General features: G+C 35.0%; 1 protein-coding gene across 1 annotated transcript in view; it reads left to right on the top strand.

Moving 5' to 3' along the window:
• The window catches only part of CWC22 (CWC22 spliceosome associated protein), a 66,388-nt gene that overhangs the window by 13,586 nt on the left and 33,024 nt on the right, over positions 1-19,778 (top strand). The window contains exons 3-6 of the mRNA XM_077154355.1: positions 3,628-3,695; positions 5,024-5,134; positions 14,162-14,407; positions 17,620-17,748. Of these exons, the coding sequence (XP_077010470.1) occupies positions 3,628-3,695; positions 5,024-5,134; positions 14,162-14,407; positions 17,620-17,748 (554 nt within the window). The remainder of the gene's footprint in view (positions 1-3,627; positions 3,696-5,023; positions 5,135-14,161; positions 14,408-17,619; positions 17,749-19,778) is intronic.

The raw sequence follows: 19,778 nt of genomic DNA, 5'->3' as shown, positions 1-19,778 counted from the left end.
TAAACTACAAACTTGACACATAAGTAAATTATATTGTATAGTAGAGTGTTAAGTACTAGACTTGGCCATGGAAAAGAGAAATTGTATAGGTCATATGGGTCACAAGAAGGAAACCCAGAGAACTATAGTCTATGAGGAGAAGGAAGAGGATCCTGAGAAAGACTAAATGTTCCTCTCTTTTGTAACAGGTATCAGCCTAAATCTCATCTAACATGGCTGAATTAAGAGTCAGGGTTCCAAATCCCAGTGTCTCACACAAGGACCCTACTGGGACCTTAAAAAGTTAAATGTTTATGTGGCATTGGACCAAAGAGTACAATTCCTAAAGAAGCAGATTGAAGAACAATAGATGAAAGTATTTACTGATTGCTGAGGCTAGCTTTGGAGACAGTGAGCCCTCTGCCAATGGAGATATGCAGGCAGGCTGGAGGGGTCTCCTTGCATTTCATAGAGGTTAGAAACAAGGCAGCAGAGCCTACTTTAATCTACAAGTCTATCAGTTCAGTTTACTGAGCACTTACCATGCAGCAGGCCTTCTACCTGGTGCCTGTGTCAAAGAGCTCATGGTCTACAGGTTCTCTTTTAAAGATAAGTTTAGAGAAGCAGAGGTAGGTAAGAGGAAAGGAAGTGAGGCTATATTTATAATTAAATAAAAATACACCTTTCCCTTTATAGATTCCAAGACCTAGGAAGTGATGTGAAAGAGAAGAGGGATAGGGCTGGCTTGTAGATCCTTATAGTTGAAAAGAAAAGAAAGTGGACTGGTTTACTCTTCATCTAAATCTACTTGCAGGCAGAGAAAGAGTTTTGGAAGTAAATAGAGTCACTGATTCTTGGTACTCTTCTGACCTCATCTGCTAATTTCCCTTTCTCCTTATCTGCTCCAGCTATCTGGCATTTTTATTATACCCTTGAACGTGCAAGGCATGTTCCTGCCTTAGGGCCTTTGTCTTTGCGGTTCCTTATGTCTGGCATGCCATTCCCCCAAAGACCTGCATGGCCAAACCCATTTTCTTCAGGTCTCTTTTCAAATTGCTGCTTTTTAAATAGGCTTTATACTTTTTCCTATTAAAAATTGAAACTGGTGCCTACCCATGCAAAAAAAAATTTGCAATGCCCACCCCTCCTCCACCCCAGTGCTACGGATTCCACTTACCTCTTTTGTGGTATTTCCCCTTCCAAGAGGGCTTGTGTTCAGTCAGCCTGCCTCCGTCTTTCCACAAGCAAGTCTACTAGCTGAGTTGGGCCCCATTCTGACCTTTGGTAACTCTCACATCTTCTCCTATTGTTCTTTGACACATCTGTGAGGTTCATGAGGCTTCGATTGAGAATTATCTATTTTTCCTTAGAGCCTCACTGTTGCTGTCTTAGCTAACTAGAAGCAAGCTTTCTGTCTATTCCATTGTGTCCCTTCTCTTGCTGTCAGAGATTTTTTACCTGCTCCACTAACCTCCTCATGCTGTTCTTTCTGTTACTACCTATGTATGGTCATAAGGTACTGTACATACGAAACTATATTTGTTTTGCTTAATAAGCTATTTAGAGAATTTAATTTAAATTTTGACTATATATTATTTTCAGCTACTGTACTGATTTAGATTCTATAATTGGATAAAGGAAATCGAGAGATTCAAGTTATTATTTGGATCACACCCCAAAATGATTTTAAAACTTCATGAAATCTTAGTCATTCATCAAAACCCAGTTCAGGACCCATTTACTTACTGTTAACCCTCAGTACCCTATGCCACAGTGACCCTCCCCTGCACAAGATATCCTGTTAGTACTTAGTATCAGTGCCAGTCATTTGTTACTTGATCATATTAACAAAACCTTTCTGATTCACAACCACAATATTTTTGGTTTCTCCCTCTTGCTCACAACAGATGTTGTGAAGATGTGTTAAAAAGGCACAGAATTGAGGCCTTCTCTCTAATGTAATCAAAACAATGTCAGTGCTTTAAAAAGAAAAGGTTGACGATACAGCTTTATTATTCTTCTCTCCTTCCTTCCCTCTTTCTTTCTGTCTCCCTGTCTCTCTTCTGGGAGCACATAATCTGAGTCGTTTAGTTTTTGGAATCTTTATAACCATGTCTCCCCCTACAACATCATAAGTATCATAAGTTCCTTAACTGTTCTTTTTTTCGAATCCTTCAGAGTGTCTACACAGGAAGTGCTGTGTCTTATAATAAATGGTCAAAATGTATATTCCATGTTACCATTAAGTTGAGTAAATTTTATGTTCCATATTTGACTTAGGATCTTGATCTTCAATTTTTAATGAAGCTTTCATTCATGCGTATTGAACAATTTTCCTTCATGTGTTGCTAAGTAAAATGATTTTTTTAAAACTTTCTTATACACATTAGAAACAGGGTTTTAAGATGGGGTTATTTAGTATAAAAGAACAGCCAAACTGTAGCTACTTTAAATGATAACTTTTGATTACATGCGTATTCACTTATATAGGTTAGTAGACCTATTTGTATTAATGTGTATATATGTGTATTAATGTATATTATTCAAAAATTCAATAGTTAATAATACTGTTTTGACTGTTTACTTCTAATAATGTTAGACTCAAAATGATTGTTAAATAGTTATAAAATCATAGAAAGTTGGGGATTATTCACATTCTTATGTAGAATAATTTTTTTTTTGGTCTTAGATTTCAAGATTAAGGCATTTTAACAAGCATACTATTTTTATTTCTTACGATTATTAATTAAAATTGTTTAGTTGTTACAAAAGAACCAAAGAAATCTCATAAGTATGAATATTAACCAGTTATATAAAAATTTACCTCTTAAATATTTTGGTTTGTTTGACGTATTTGGATTTTTCAGTTAGAATATGTTTTTAAACTGTACTGTTTACTTCTCTGTTGTGTTACATTGAAGTTATTTATTTGTTGGTATGTTACTTTTCAAAGAATTTACCATAGGACCTTTAGCTCAGGTATCATTTTTTAGATCCCTAGTTCCTAACATAATGCTAAACGTATCGACTGATACTCAGATAATGTTTGGTAAAAACAAAAATGCATTTTTATAAATATTCTCTTTAATATAGAATCAGTTTCTCTAGTTATTTGTTTTAATCCTGGTTTAGTGACCTGTACTGTTAATGTAAAGTTTCATAAAAAGAGGAAATATGATGTAATAAGTGCAATATTTTAAAACTTGAGCATATCTACAAATGTGAGCTCTTCCCAGAAAACATCTGACTCTTAGTCTTGGTCTTTTTCACCAATAGAAGCCCTTAATAAAAAATGGTGTGCTATGAATTTATAACATATTATAGTGGAATAAAATATAAAGTGGCATTTAATTTTGAAAATTAACTTCTGCCTTGTTGTATTGTGTTGTTGTCTTGATTAGAAAAACATTTCATCCATCATGGAAATAGGTATCTGCCATAAGCATTTACCTTGGACAGCATGAAAATTTTATTTTATCACAATAATCTCCTTAGGTAACATGTATTATTCTTATAATTTAAAAAAATGTTTTGAAACAATTTCTGAAGTACTTCCAATTTTCTCAGATAAGTATTTTATTGTCTATATGTTTTTTAGCATTACAAATAATTTTTTAAATGCCCCCTTTCCTGCCCCCCCTTTGAAAGCATTCTTCTGGTTATGATGGAAGAGAAAACTATAATTCTTATCAAAGGACCTCCTCTCCAGAAGACAGGTAAACAATTTTGTGTTTTGAATGCAATTAAAAATCTTTTATAATAAATTTAAGAAGTAAGCTCTTAGTTCCTTATTTTAAGATGAACAACTTTTTGATGGTTTCATAACCAATATTGTTTAAGTGGGCTTTAGGAGAAACTGGCTTTGAATGACTGTTCTAGGAATGTCTAATAAATAATTCCTAATTTTATATAATTGTTTTAGGTGAAAGAATAATTTTTAATATCTCCAATATTAACAAAAAGGAAAAATATATATAAATATTTAAAAATGGAGAACAGCTGAAGTTACATTGTTTAGAAGTATTGCTTCTGTTACTTCTGTCCTTTATATTTACACAGCTCTTTAGTTGACAAAATATATTTGTAATCATTTTATCATTTTGTCATAACTATGTTAAGATCAAAGATCCATAGATTTTACTGTTCGTGTATATCATGCATTCATTTCGGGACTTCAGTAAGTAAGCTATGTATAGTAAGCTATGGTCATTAAAAATAGTTTATCAAGGGGGAAGCATCCTTTAAACTGTTGTTCATGTTTCTAATCTCTTCCTTATTCCCTATATACTTACGTCTTTTTCCATTCTGTTCAATATCTTTAGAAAGTTTTGCTTTATGACCATCAAGTTAACTGCCATTGTTCAGTGCTACTAACTGCATTTCTCCAATTGTCCACATTGTGTTCTAAAAAAATGCATCTGTATATCTGTGTTGTGTTTGTATATAGATAAATTGCAGATTTATCTGGTTTATTGAGTTGTTATGCACATATATATGTATGTATTTAACCAAAGGTTCCAATTTTTTTTACTTTTAAAATTCAAATAAATATTTTGTTGTTCATCTTTGAATGCCAGTAATTTCAATCCATTCTCACTGTTGTCCAATTAATGCAGTTTCATGAAATATAGTCTTTCAGGATAGAGTTAACTGGTTTTTATGGAAGTTGACCACATTGGTCTATTTGTACAGTGTTTTGATAAAATCAGCAAACTAAACAAGAGGAGTTATTTATAGGGTATAGCCTTTTTCATGCTAGCTATATATAATAACCAACTATATGTCTTCTGATGAAAATATGAATCAGAAAAACAAGTTGAAGGGAATTCTAGGAGTTGCTGTGTTGTACACAAGCTGAAAGCTTTTGTAGTCCTGACTGAATAAATGAGTGTGCAAAGTGAGCTGTTTATTAAAAACAGTTTAACAAGATATCGTTCAGTCATAGGATTGCTTTAAACTTAGCAATATATGACTTTCTTAAGTTAAAGATTTATAGCACAATTGTTTCCAACTCATAATTTTAGTTTTCTTATTTATATGTTAGATACGCAGAACAAGAAAGATCCCCCCGGGATAGAGATTACTTTGATTATAGCAGGTCAGACTATGAGCATTCAAGAAGAGGACGTTCTTATGATAGTGGCATGGAATCACGGTTAGTACTGGAAGTGTTAATTATAGAAAAATTAAATTTGTTTAAATTTTCTTTTGCTGTATAATAGCAAAAACAATAATTATAGCAGCTAGCATTAATTGGATGTTCTTAGGTACCATGCTTTCTGTTAAGAAATTCATGTGGATTAACTGCTTACTGCAATAAATATGTTAAGTAGATTCTGTTATGTCTCTTTTACAGCTGAAGAAACTGAGGCCTAGAAAAGCTGAGCAGTGTTTTCATGTTTATTAAACATAATAGTGGCAATAACTGTCTGACTCTAGAGCCAAGTCTTAATCGTTATACTGTATTGCATGAGAGGTTTGATTGTGATTTTTTTTTTAAGATTCTTTACCAAATAGAAGAAAGTACTTTATATTGTATGATGTAGAATGATCTAAATTTACTTTTCCTGCATAATGACAGTGGGACATTGAAAATGGAGTTACCAATCTGGAGTTTCTTCTAAATATAAAGGATTCTTACTCGAGTCTTAGAAAACTTGACTACCCACCTATCTGGAGTTTCTTCTAAATATAAAGGATTCTTACTCGAGTCTTAGAAAACTTGACTACCCACCTGTTCCTCCTACTAACAGGACCTGCACTGTTTATCTGATTGAGAGATGGGGAAGGTACTGAATAGAGGGTAGGTAAATTCCTCTCCTAACTAAAGAATCTTAGGATGGGGCATTCAGACACTCTTAGGGACAATATTTAAGATGAGTCCAACATAATTGCCATTCATGTTTCATCAAAAATCAGGCAGAGTATTGTACACCATTTTTATTAGATCTATGTTTATTTTATTTTTTTCTCCTTTGGAGAAATTAGTAACAATTTTTACAATGAGAATATCAGAAGGCAGCTAACATTTAGAAGACCTTTTAAAAACTTCACTGAAAGTCCTCTATATTTGCTTGGGAGCAAATGGAATGGAGGAGAATGTTACCTGGTAAGTCTGGGGGAAGATATTCCCAGATAGAAGCAATGGTAATAACAATGATCATGGGTAAGGAGATGCCTAGGATGATCAGTATACAGAAAAGATATTAACTGAAATTCTGCAGGAGATGGAAATATATTCAACTTCTGCTTAAAACAGAAGTTAATATTCTGTAATACTCTGTTAATTTGCATGTATCCTTGCTTTTGAGAAGAGTAGCAAAGCAGGCACTTTACTAGTCATTTAAAGTTGGTCTTGGGATGTCTATGTTTTTGCTTTGTGGGTGAGGCAATGTTACATAATAGAAGGGGTATAGAGTAAAATTCATTCAGATTAGAATTCAAGTCTCTGTTATTGGTTGTACAAACTTAGGAAAATTTCTTTGCAAGTTTCTTCTGAGCCTCAGTTTCCTTATCTATAAAATGAGAATGATGGTATGTTTCTGGTCAGATTGTTTTAAATTTGGAAAGAACTTCTGAATTACTACCATGTCTAAAACATAAGTATTCAAAAACTGCTAACAACTTTTTTTTAAGCAGTTTTATGGAAGTATATTCACATACCATACAGTCCATCCAAAGTGTACAATCAGTGCCTTTTATGTTTTTTTTATATAAAGTAAGCAGATAGAAAATTTATTAGGTCCACATGTAAAAAGACACGCAAGAACTCTCACAAAAACAAAGGTGAGGGAGGCAAGAGGCCCAGTCAGTGGCTTTGAACAGAACTGCAAAGTTATACATTCATCATCATAATCAATTTTAGAGTATTTTCATTACTCCAAAAAGAAAAACCCCATACTCCCTAGCAGTCACCTCTCAATCTCTATCCTTTCCCACCCTACATAACCACTAATCTAATTCTGTTTCTATAGATTTATTTATATTTACATTTTTTATAAATGTAATCATACAATATATATTACTTGTGTCAGGTTTCCTTCACTTATCATCTCATTTTTGAAGGACAGTTTCACTAGATAAAAAATTCTTGTCTGACAGTGTTTCTCTTTCAGTACTATAAATATTTTATACTACATTACCTTCTGGCCTCCCTAGTTTCTGCTGAGAAATCAGAACTTAATCTTACTAAGCATCCCTTGTATTTGATGATTCACTTTTCTCTTGCTGCTTTCAAAATTTTCTCTTGAATTTTGGCATTTAACATTGATTAGTATGTGTCTTGGAGTAAGTCTGTGAGGATTTATTCTGTTGGGAGTATGTTATGTTTCTCAGACAGGTATATTAATGTCTTTCATAAGAATTGGGGAATAATCAGCCATTATTTCCTCAGATAATCTTTCTGCCCCTTTTCCCTTCTCTTCTCCTTCTGGGATACCCATGTTGTGTATGTTTGTACTCATCATGCTATTGATTCAATTGATTGAATTCCCTGAGACGCTGCTCAATTTATACATTCTTTTTTATATATGTTCTTCTTCCTGTAAGATTTCAGTTCTGTTTTCTAGTTCATTGATTCTTTCTTCTTCATGTTCACATCTGCTGTTGTTTGCCTTAGTGTATTTTTAATCTGTTTTATTGTGCCTTTCATTCTCGTAAGTTCTGTTATGTTTCTTTTCACACTTGGCAGATTCTCCTTTATGCTCAGTAGGTGTTTTCTTAATATCCTTTTTCTCTTAAGCCATATTTCCTTCATCTCTTTGAATTGATTTAGGAGATTTGTTCAAACATCTTTGATTAGTTGCTACAAATTCTTTGTCTCTCTGAAGTTTTAATTTGCCCCTTTGACTGGACCATATCTTCTTCTTTCTTAGTACAGCTTGTAGGTTTTTGCTGATGTCTCTGCATCTAATTATGCTGATGATTTTACTCTGAATGTTGATTTCTCTCTCTTACTAGGTGTTTATTGTTGATTTGCTTTTTGTTAAGGCTCTTATTTGACACTTGATTCAACTTATTCTAGACTTTAAGAATTGCCTGGGTTCAATCAAATTTATTCAGTTCTTCATATGATTGTTGCCCTGGGTATGCAGTACAGTTTTTATGTTGCACTGTTTGTGCAATTGTTTCACCCCCAGGAGAAAGCTTCCTTTCCTCTGTTCCTTCTCTGGGAATCTTTATCTATTTTGACTGTTTTCCTTTTTTCTCAACTGTTTTTTTGGAGGAGAGAGTGGGGGTGGCATGCATGGGCTGAAAATTGAATCCAGGTCTCACGTATTCTATTGTTTTTTTTATTATTATTATTATTTCTACTCTCCTTTAGGTGCCTCTAGCTGCTTTTGCCTGGAGGGCAAATTTTGGGAGGAGGGTCACCCCAGAGAGGACTTTCCCAGTCAGCATTTCCCACCCAGAACAGGGTGAGGTTCCCACAAAGGGGCCACAGACTAGTTCCAACAAGCCCTGGAGCAAGGGTCAGGAAATACCCAAAAATTCTTTTTGATGGTTCCCTGGAGCTGTACTTTCCTAGTCTGCTCAGCAGATGGTGGTTTTCAGCAAACTGTTCCCTGCAGCCCTAAGAAAGTGCTACAACTTTAACCCTCCACTTCCTTTGCCCCTATTATGGCAGGGTTTCAACAGTGACTGGAGTGGCCCAAAACAGAAATATAGAGCTGGGACCCAGCTGCCTCTAAATTCTCCAATCAAAAGTCATATTCAGGGGGTGCAAAGGTAGTTCCATGGTAGAATTCTTGCCAGCCATGTGGGAGACCCAGGTTTGATTCCTAGCCCACGTACTTCCCAAAAAGCAAACAAATTCAACAAATGGTGCTGCAATAACAGGATACTCACATGGAAAAAGAATGAAATGTGACCACTGCCTACAGTATACAAAAAAAAAAAGCCATATTCAGAACTCAGTTCTGCCTCCGCCCCCAACCACCCCCCACACACGCACACACTCTTGGGAAAGTAGGCATCCACATCCCTCTCCATTCATAGCAGCCAACTATGGACTGGCCCTGAGGCAGTTCACCTTGGTATTGGGGGATGGATGCTGGCAACTACCACGCAGCAAGTTACTCATGTATTTTTACCACTGAGACTTTATTTTGTCTCATTTCTCTCTTCCCCCTTTTGGTCAAGAAGGCGTTTTCAATCCCATGATGCTGGGACAAGAAGGCTCTCTCAGTCCTGTGATGCTGGGTCCCAGCTCATCCTAGGAGTCCTATCCCATGATGCCAGGGGGGTTTACACCCCAGGAGTTGAGTGGGGAGCAGTGAGTTCATCTACTAAGTTGGCTTAGAGAGAGATGCCACCTCTGAGCAGCAAAAGAGATTCTCGGGGTGACTCTTAGGCATATTTTTAAGTGAGCGTAGCTTCTTTTTTGCAGAAATAAGTTTCATAGAGGAAATCCCCAATATCGAGGGCTCAGCCTAATGAATTGAATGTCTCTGCTGCTTCTGAGAATATCAGGAATTCCCTAGATAGAGAAGTTGAATATTTCCTCCTTTCTTCCCAGTCCCCCAAAGGGCCTTTGCAAATACATTTTATTCTCTGACCAAATTACTTTGGGATATATCATGACATCACACTAAGCTGTACAAACCAATAAGATCTCATGCCCTATTCAAGATTCCATGTAATTATGGTATTCAAATAAACTGACCATACAAGTTAAATTACATAATGCCAAAACTATAAATTTTGTACCAAATAAGCATATCTCCCTTTGGTTTCACACATAAGTTGAAGTTTTAAAATATGGGCCATATCACCTTTTACCCTGTATTCTGATTTACCTTAGTCCTATCCAGATCATCTTCATTCGTATAAGTCTGATCCCTTTTTCAACTTTTTTAACAGTTGCTGTATGGGGTAATGCTGACTTTCATAGCTTCAGTGCTCTAACTCAGAGTTTCAGGTATCTTGTAATACCTGAAGTTTCAGGGAATGACCAGGTTATGCACAAATATTTCAGTATCTCAGAATTTAGAAATAAGAGCCTACAATCTAGGACCCGTTACAATAGCTCGCAACCTGGAACCCATGCTCTTGCCTTCAATTCTCGGGATTTGTATATTATTAGTCCATATGAGCGAGGCATGATAATATTTTGTCTTTTGTTTCTGCTATTTCATTCAATATACAGTCCTTATGGTTCAGTCACCTAAATGCCTGCCTCACAACTTCATTCCTTCTTGTAACTGTTCAGTAGTCCATTGTAGGTATATACCACAGTTTCCCCTTCCATCCCTCAGTCATTAAACCCTTGGGCTACCTCCATTCATTGTGAATGGTGAGCAGTGCCACTGTAAACACCAGTGTGCAAATGTCCACATTTTTTGTCCCCACTCTCAGTTTCTCCAGCTATATACCTAGCACTGGGGTTGCAGAATCATATGGCAGCCCCACCCCTAGCCTTCTGTGGGACCACCACGCGGCCCTCTCGAGGGACTGCACCTCTTAGTTTCCCTACCAACAGTGAATATGTATATCGCTTTCTCCAAATTTTCTCTAACACTTGTTTCTCTCTATTCATTTTTTTTGGGGGGGGAGGGGTGGTTTGTTTATTTGTTTTTATGCTGTATGGTGGGGGGGTCACATTTCATTCTTTTTCCATTTGACTGCCCCATTATTGCAGCATCATTTGTTGACATTTTTTTTTTGAGGCGGGAGGGTGTGGTTGGGTAGTGCACCAGCCAAGAATTCCCTGTTCATTTTTAAAGAGTTTTTATTCACACATCATACAATCCAACCTAAGTAAATAGCCATGCCTTCACCACCATAATCCATTATACGAAGGCATTTCCTTTTCTTCTGTAAAGAATTATACCCTTCTCCCATATCCCCCACTTGTTGACATTTAGCTAACAAATTTTTGTTTTCACATGGGCAGGCACCAGGAGCCGAATGCAGGTCTCTGGCATGGCAGGCGCAAGCTCTACCACTGAGCTGCCGTTGCCCTAGTTAACAACTTTTAAAATAATTTTCTTGAACAAATTTGAGTAGGGAAGAGAGGTAAACTTATGACCCATTAAACAGTATATAGAAAACAATGGAAGCATTCCATTTTCCTAATGTTGTACAAAGTGGTTGAATACTGATTATATTTCTAATCTGACAAAGATAAAGCCATTTATTTTAGTACTTCATAAAGGAACCATAATCTGTCTCCTAAGTTTTATTTATATAAATAAACCCCACAACCATTTCCATTGTCCCCTCATAGACATCTAAAACTATGTTTGTCATTGTCTCAGAAACCAGCTCTCTTGATTTCCTGTTTGTCTTGTTTAGTCATCCAATTCCAAAAACGTGTCCCATTTTCAATTTGTTTACCAAGTTCTGTATCCTTTTTGATGTCTCACATATTATTATATCCTGTGACTACCAAGACTGTACCATCGACAGAAATTGATCACATTCCTTCACAGGTTGGAGCCAAATACGTTATTTCATATCTGCAGCCAGAATATCCTTTTCACTGCTTTCTAATGTATACCCAATCCTAAAACAACAGATCATATTAACTTCCAAAAGCCAAAGAGCCAGGCTCAACTGCTGTTACTTTAATGCAGAATTACTACCACCTTTAATTCTATGACTATTTATTTCCTTCCTGCGCTACACATTTTGCAGATGTTCTCAAATGCTCAGAACTCTTACAAAGTAAATGTTGTCATTCCCAGTTTATAAATTAAGGAATGGATTTGAAGTAATTAAGTAATTTACACGGGACTGCAGTTACCCAGTTGGTAGATGATACAACTGGGATTTGAACTCTTTTCTATCTGACTACAAAGCCTATGCTCTTTTCACAGCCTATGGTTGTAACACTTTAGTATAACTCATTCTGGTTGTTACACTGCATGTACATAGTCTCCTTTATTCTATACAGTCACGTTGTGGAGTAAGAAAGTTATATATTTTGCATAATAATAAAACCAGGAAGAAAGCATTTGAAAATAAGTGTTTCTAATTAGAATCAAAGAAGACTTTATAACTTTTGCACTGTAAAGGAACAAATGCTATAATCATAAGGTTATAATTTTATCAGGTAGTTAGCTGTCTTGCCTTATACTTCTCAGAAGAATCAACCAGTGCCATTATATCTCTGCTGTAGCTACTCCTTGGAGCATGCTGCATTTACAGTAAGAAAGCAGCTTAATTGGAAATCAGTATCTAAAACCTGTCCTTGTTACTAATTGGGGCTTATATTTGAAACCACCTTTTCCTCCTCTACTCAGTCTATCTTAGTATATGTAGACTGTCCTCACTGGCAGCTACTCAAGCTTCTTTATACCTCAGTTTAAAAACTGTTCTTCTGCTGCCTAGGGAATTGACCACTTCTTTCCATGTAGATTGTGTCAGTATGTTAAGGCAGACTGTTCTAGTTTGCTATCGTCCAGAATGCAATATACCAGAAATGGAATGGCTTTTAAAAAGGGGAATTTAATAAGTTGTAGTTTACAGGTCTAAGGCCGAGAAAATGTCCCAATTACAAGTCTATACAAATGTCCAATCAGAGGCATCCAAGGAAAGATACCTTGGTTCAAGAAGGCCGATGAAGTTCAGGGTTTCTCTCTCAAGTGAGAAGGCACATGGCGAACATAGTCAGGGCTTCTCTCTCAGCTGGAAGGGCACATGGCAAACACAGGGTCATATGCTAGCTTTCTCTCCTGACTTGCTCCCCGGGAGGCATTTTCCTTCTTCATCTCTAAAGGTCACTGGCTCATGGGCTCTTTGCTTCTCGTGGCTGCATTGTTCTGCTCTGCTCTTTCCAAATCTCCTTCATTCTCCAAAACGTTTCCTCTTTTATAGGACTCCAGAAACTTATCAAGACCCACCCAAATGGGTGGAGACATGTCATCACCTAATCTAGCTTAACAACCACTCTTGATTAAATCACATCTCCAGGGAGATGATCTGATTACAGTTTCAGACATACAGTATTGAATAGATATTATTCTGCCTTTACGAAATGGGATTTTGATTAAAATATGGCTTTTCTAGGGGACATACATCCTTTCAAACCAGCACACAGACCATCTCAGATTTACTCTTCAGATTTAGCTTAAATCTATCCAACTGTTTCTTGGTGATGTAGTGCTAACATGAAACTTATTTTTATTTAACTTTATTCTTATAACTCATGATTGCACAAAGCAAGAGCAGAAGGCTCTGCAAGTTTCCTAGGCAATATATATAAAAATCAGCTAAGTGGACAACTCTTATCTGAGGAAAATAACAAAAAGCAAGGACTCACTTTCCTATTTAGTTTTTCAAGGTTTCAAAGAAGAAGACTGAATGTTTTGAAATGGTTAGCTTAAGAAAGGGTTATACCTTTATTAGTAAGCAAGAGTTAATTTACAGCTAGAAGTAGTTTAGTTTTTGTTTGTTTGTTTGTTGATTTTTAATGTTTTATTTTACCAAAAGCTTCTGAAGCCTGAGCTTTTAAATAAAAATACCAGTTTTATCAATAATTAATTTCAGATATTACATTTTTTTCTGAGCCTTACTCCTAAAATTGCCTTTTAGAAAATGAACTCTGATTTCTTCTTTATACAATTTACGATATATATCATACCCCAACTTGTCCTCTTAAAACCCTATTTTCATGTCATTCCCACTTGATGGTATTCACCCCCAGTTAAAAAAAAAAACTTAAACTCTTGGTGTCTTTCGAGAGTCCAGACAGTTGACTATAATTCATCTTTCCATCTACCAACCTACATAATTCTTATTATGTCCCTGATTATTCCACTTAGTCTAGCCTGAATGCCCCTGGTCATGTTTGTGTTTTGTTTTTAAAATGAATATTAGTTACATTTAATCTTTGCACCAACTCTGGGTTACCTTCATTGTTTTTATCTGTCTTTATAGAAGAGGAGTTAGAATCACAGAGAGGCTAAGGTTACATGGCTAATAGCTGGTGGCACTTGGTCATGTTTTTGAGTAGTTATTGCTGCTTCTAAGTTACAGAATGCCACTCCCCTTCTCCCACCCCAATCTAAATCCTATTAAGCCTTTAAGACCTAGTTCAAGTTAAGGTTTCTCTATGAAACATTTCCTCGCCCTCTTAGACTGCTCGAAACTGATGGTTTCTCTCACTCATTTGGTTTGGAGTTCATTGTAGGAATGTATTTTATGTCTTGTCTCCATTTTTCAAATATTAATCTTACAGAAGTAGAGATCGAGAAAAACGAAGAGAAAGAGAAAGAGATATGGCCCGGAAAAGGTCCCGGAAATCCCCATCTCCTGGAAGAAGAAGCCCAGAACCATCAGTAACCCAGAGTTCCTCTGCTCAGGATGAACCTACTGCAAAGAAAAAGAAAGATGAGCTGGATCCTCTCCTTACTCGTACTGGTGGAGCATATATTCCTCCTGCAAAACTCAGAATGATGCAAGAACAGATAACAGATAAAAGCAGGCATGTTGATATTGCTAAGTATACAAGGCAGTGATATCCTCAATGAAAAAATATTTATATATTATGCTTTAATTGACCTTGGCTGTTAAGAATTTATATTAGGTGACAAAAACAGAGACCTCAAATTGAAGACTTCTTTTTTTCTTTATAAGCTCCATTGGACTCTGCATACTACTTGCCCTTGCATTAGCCCATAACTTCTTTATTTTTTGACACAAATGAATTAAAAAGCTTGAAAAAAGAACATTTATCTTTTTTGTGTGTGTATAATTTTCAGGCTGTAATTCCTTTCATAGTTTCATGCTTGCTTTTTAGTAGTGACCATTTTTCGTAATGAAAAGTACTGTGGATATTGTGGACCTAAAATGACTCAGTTGTACTAAAGCTGAAGTCAACAAACTTTTTCTGTAAAGTAATGTATTTTAGACTTGTGGGTCATGTGGTCTCTGAATTTTGCTATAATGGTATGAAAACATCCATAGATAATACATAACAAATGAGTTTAACTATGTTTCAAGAAAACTTTTATTTATAAACTCAGGCAGTAGATGGGTCTTGTTTGCTGACCCTATACTGGTTTATGAAACTAAGTTCTCATTCTATGTTTCTTCCTTTTCTTAGACCATAGAGTCTTAGACCATAATTTTTGCTAATCTAAGGCAAATAAAAAAATGCGTATTCACCTATGATTGTTCATACGAAAAACATACTTCGTTCACTTTTCTAAAGAAGTAAATTGTGAGGAACTATATAGGAAAGAGCAGCTAAGTTTGTAAGGCTTTGTTCTGTAGTGGAATGAGATGATAGAGATGGAACTAGAAATAATAAGGTCCAACATTGAAGTGGTTACTCATTTGCCACGTAGTTGGTAAAAAAATTGGTAGAGGTTAGCTAAGCTATAAGAAAATATAATTACAGGTAAGCCAAGTAGGAGTTTTCCTGCATCTTTTCATGAATATTTTAATGACAACTTGAATATGCTTGTAGTCATTGTGTAGCTGAAACAAATGTATTTCAATAATTAATTTGGAGTAAAAATGCCATTTATATGAGATAAACTATGAAAAATTGAAAAAATTTAGAGCTGGAGATGTATATTAGATGACATTAAATTCACATCTAATGAGATTCTCTTTGTGTGTCATCATATTCCAGCACTGGGTAGTGATACCTGAACTGCTGTGATGAGAGGAAATTTGCAGGTGGCTTCTGGGGTTAGTGGGAGCTTTGTGGTCTGTTAGTGGTTTTTCCCTTAGAGAAGGGAATGGTGGCAGCATTAGTGAGGAGTATTTACCATTCCTAATCCAGTTCAAAGCAATCCTAATTATAAAGGCTAGAAACATTGTTGTTAATCCAGATCTGTCTTCCGTATAAATAAAGTGGGCAGAGGAGAGTCAGCAATATATGCAATTTTAAGCAGACTTCTGGAAGATAATTTTATATATAGTTGAAGTCTGTTCATAGACTTGGTAAAGGGACATGAAGTAAAAGTTGCTAAGGGTAGTCTATAGTCTTTTCTTTCAATAGATACTTAATATAAATGAATTATAGACTTTCTAATTGTGCTTCATATAGTCTTTTGATCAAAGTCTATTAAGAGAGGTTGTGATTATTCATCAGTAATATCTTATTGATTAGGCTAGTTGTTAAGCATAGATCTTATTTCTCTAGCGATGAACCAAAGAGCTAGAATAGGGAATTTATAAACAATAATAAAACTAACTGAAAGTTACTTCTTTAGTGTCTGGCAGTTCTAAACAGTGCCAATGATAAAATGTTCTTTCCCATCAGGGCAACCAGCTTTCACTGTCCCTCCTCAGTACACTGCTCCAGGATAGGGATTCTTAACCTGGACACCTTCAAGAGATCCATGTATAGAATTCAGGGAATCCCTGAACATGGATGGAAACGTAAATAAGGTTTACTAATCTCTAACTGAAAGTTAACATTTCCTTCAATAAGGAATGTAAGCAACAGACCATAGTATTAACAGACTCGTTATTGGAGATCTAATATATTTTGATATTTCATTGTATGAGATGTCTAAAGATTTTTGATACCTCATTTATAATGTTTATGGCTATTCTACTTTGAAATTATAGTAATTAAGCCTACCACCACATTTTGTGAAAAGCAAATAGAATAGTTTATTAACTTTTGTTCTTCCATGTTTTAAAAACTGTTTCAATATGATTGGTATCCTTTGTAGTCCTAAATTCTGATATAACTACACAAAGTCCATAGGCTTCACTGGACTGGAAAGATGTATGAAAGAAAAAAAGATTTAAGATTTCCTGTAGCTGAAAATAGATTCCACGAAGAAATCAGTATGAAAACCAGTGCATTAGGGGCATGGGTGGTTCAGTGGTAGAATGCTCGCCTTTCATGCAGGAGACCTGGGTTTGATTCCTGGACCATTTTCCTGAAAAAACACCAGTGAATTGTAGAGCTTTAAAGAACCTTAAACATTACAAAGTTCAATCTAAAGAAACATAGTTAGGCTAAATAACTAAGTTAAGACCTAATTATTTAAAAAAAGAAAAAATAACAGCCACCTGGCATTCATAGAAGTGTTCTTTATAATATTTAAAACATTCACCCCCATGATTCCATATAACTATTGCTTTTCCTGTAACTATTTCCATTTCTTTATAGATTAAAAATTTTAATTTTATTGCCTCATCATTTTTATAAGAAGAGATGTAGTAAAAATTTCCTTTTTAAGGCTTATAATATTCACATGTTGTATTTTTTCTTTATTACAATTATGTTATTAAATTATTTTTAAAAATTTCTTTTCAAAATAAATAAATAATTGAAACATTATGATATAAAATGAATAAGCATTGAATCTGACTAATAAAGAAAATTGTTTTAAATTGTAATTGATATGAACATAAGGACAAAACACTCTCCTTATAATCTATGTTATTAAAGGGAAGCCGCCTGCTTAAGCATCATATTATAGAAAATTGAATGTGGTTTAAGATATAATCTCTTTACTATATAATCACTGTATATTTTTCTACACTTTTGGGTCATTTTATCATTAAGACAATGTTAAATGGTGCCTGCCCATGCAAAAAAAAAAAAAAAAACACAATGTCAAAAATAAATGCTCAGTGATTTTTATGGTTCGTATTGCAACCTCTTGTCATGTCATTTTTTTATGTTCTTAAATTTTAATCTTTTATGAAATCAATTCTTTTTAGCCTAGCTTACCAGAGGATGAGTTGGGAGGCCCTAAAGAAGTCAATCAATGGTCTTATCAACAAAGTCAACATTTCTAATATAGGTATTATTATTCAAGAACTTCTTCAAGAAAATATAGTTAGAGGGAGGTAAGCATCCCTGTTTTGTTTGTAGTATTTTATAGTAATTTTTCAAAGGAACATAATATCTACATGAACAATAAGTATTGATTTGTGTTACTATATTTCAGAGGTAGTTAAAGTTATTTCTTTAAAATGTACTTCTTATAAAACTGTAAGCTACTTATAAATAACTTGTACCTCACTATTAAAGGTTGCATGGAATTTTTGTTTTTCAAGAAGCAAGCTTTGATGCCACATTGATTTTTGCACAGATTTGTTGACTGAATGCTTCAAATAATGTAAATCCATGAGTAGTAATAAATATTAAATACATATATGTGTAAGAGCTACATCAAACCAATTTAATTTCTTTAAAAAGCAAACAGAATCTCAGAAATGGAAAAGATCAGCAATAAATTTTAGAGAAACAAAAGGAAGTGGCTTACCATTTTCTATGTGGTTTTAAGCAGTTGGTGATATTTTAAAGGGTTAGGAAATAGAAATATCCTATTTATTATTCTAAGATCCGAGGGCTGTTTTCTCTGTCATTTCTTGTGACCTTGATTCATCATCTCAAAAAAACATTGACTGGAAATATAAAACAAGGTGTAACATGCTGTGGGGGTACAGGAAGTTGACCAGGAGGCAGCCACTGCCTCTAAAGTAAGTAGAGCTCTCAGTTTTACTTAGAAAGAAGCAAATTAGAGAAGCTGGAAGATCAGCTTCAGAACCACAATAGAACATACCTCTTAATTCAGTGATCTTAGCACCCAAGTGACTCTGCCTCAAAGAAGAGGATAGTGCCTTTGTGAGGAGAGAATCCCTTTCTCATTTAAGTTTTTTTATTTTGCCAAGGACTATGTATTAATGAAGCATGAATTTTTATTCTAGTGCTGTTAACTATCTAGACTGTGTTACCTTGGTTTAATCATTTAACTTTTCTAGTATCTTGCTTTGGTATAAATTGTGACTTAAAAGATTGATGAAACACAGGCTGCCAGAGGCAGCATCAAGTTTCTAGCCTTGGAAATCATCAAAGACAGAGCAGCAAACATTTTCCTAAATGTTTCTGAAATACACGCTTCCCTGAGGTAGGAGGCTGGAGAGATGTCATTTTATACCTCTTTCTTACAGATTAAAACATGTTTAGGGCGGTGCAACAGTGGCTTGGTGGCAGAATTCTCACCTGCCATGCTGGAGACTCGGGTTCAGTTCCTGGAGCCTGCCCATGCAAAAAAAAAAATGTTTAATTTTAAGACTATAAGGGGCTCTTTGGACCAAGGCAATCTGGTACAACTGAGCTCTGAAGCACTGAGCTATACTGCTACTCTACATTTATTACTTTAAGGCAACCTTTTCCAGTGATAATAACTTTACTTTAAAGAAAAAAGTATTTTGGAAGCTCTAAAGCAAATTCACCTATTTTCCTAATTGCTGAAAGTCTCAGATATTTTAATATACCAATAGTATTGTGAGTCTTCAGGAGATTATTATGTATTGTACTAATAGTCCAAACTTATTACAAACAGAATCCCATTAGGAAGGTCTTATTAACATCTCTCTGTCAGTGTTCCTGGGCATGAAATTTGGGGAATTTTGTGCATTGATTTTAGTCTTGCCCTAAAGTTCGGCTGATAAACATGGCCATATTCTTATAATGCCAAGTTAAAATTATCTTAGAACTAAGCAGAATAAAAAAGAAAGGTAAAATTTTTCCCTCAGACTTTACTCAGCTATTTTTCATAATTCTATCAAAGTTTCATAAATCCATGATGAGTGTCAGGTGTTTTATTAACAGTTACAGAGCAGTTATGTGCTTGACTTGTGTGGCTCCCAGGCTCACATTCTTTGCATTTTGCCTGTCATCTCCTTTAGTTTCCTTTCTTGTATAGGCTGAGATCTCGTTTCTCATTTTCTAATCTAGTGATATAGTTGTCATACTGAAGTGTGAAAACTGTTAAATAACTTTTTGTTATTGTATTCTTAAAAATAACACTTCTGTTAGCCCACTCTATAACTCCCCCCTTCTTCATCCAATGCATATAGAAACATGGCCT

This window comes from Tamandua tetradactyla, chromosome 3 (assembly GCF_023851605.1).
Source record: "Tamandua tetradactyla isolate mTamTet1 chromosome 3, mTamTet1.pri, whole genome shotgun sequence".
NCBI classification, from domain to species: Eukaryota; Metazoa; Chordata; class Mammalia; order Pilosa; family Myrmecophagidae; genus Tamandua; species Tamandua tetradactyla.
This window is presented reverse-complemented; position numbering and strand designations above follow the sequence as displayed.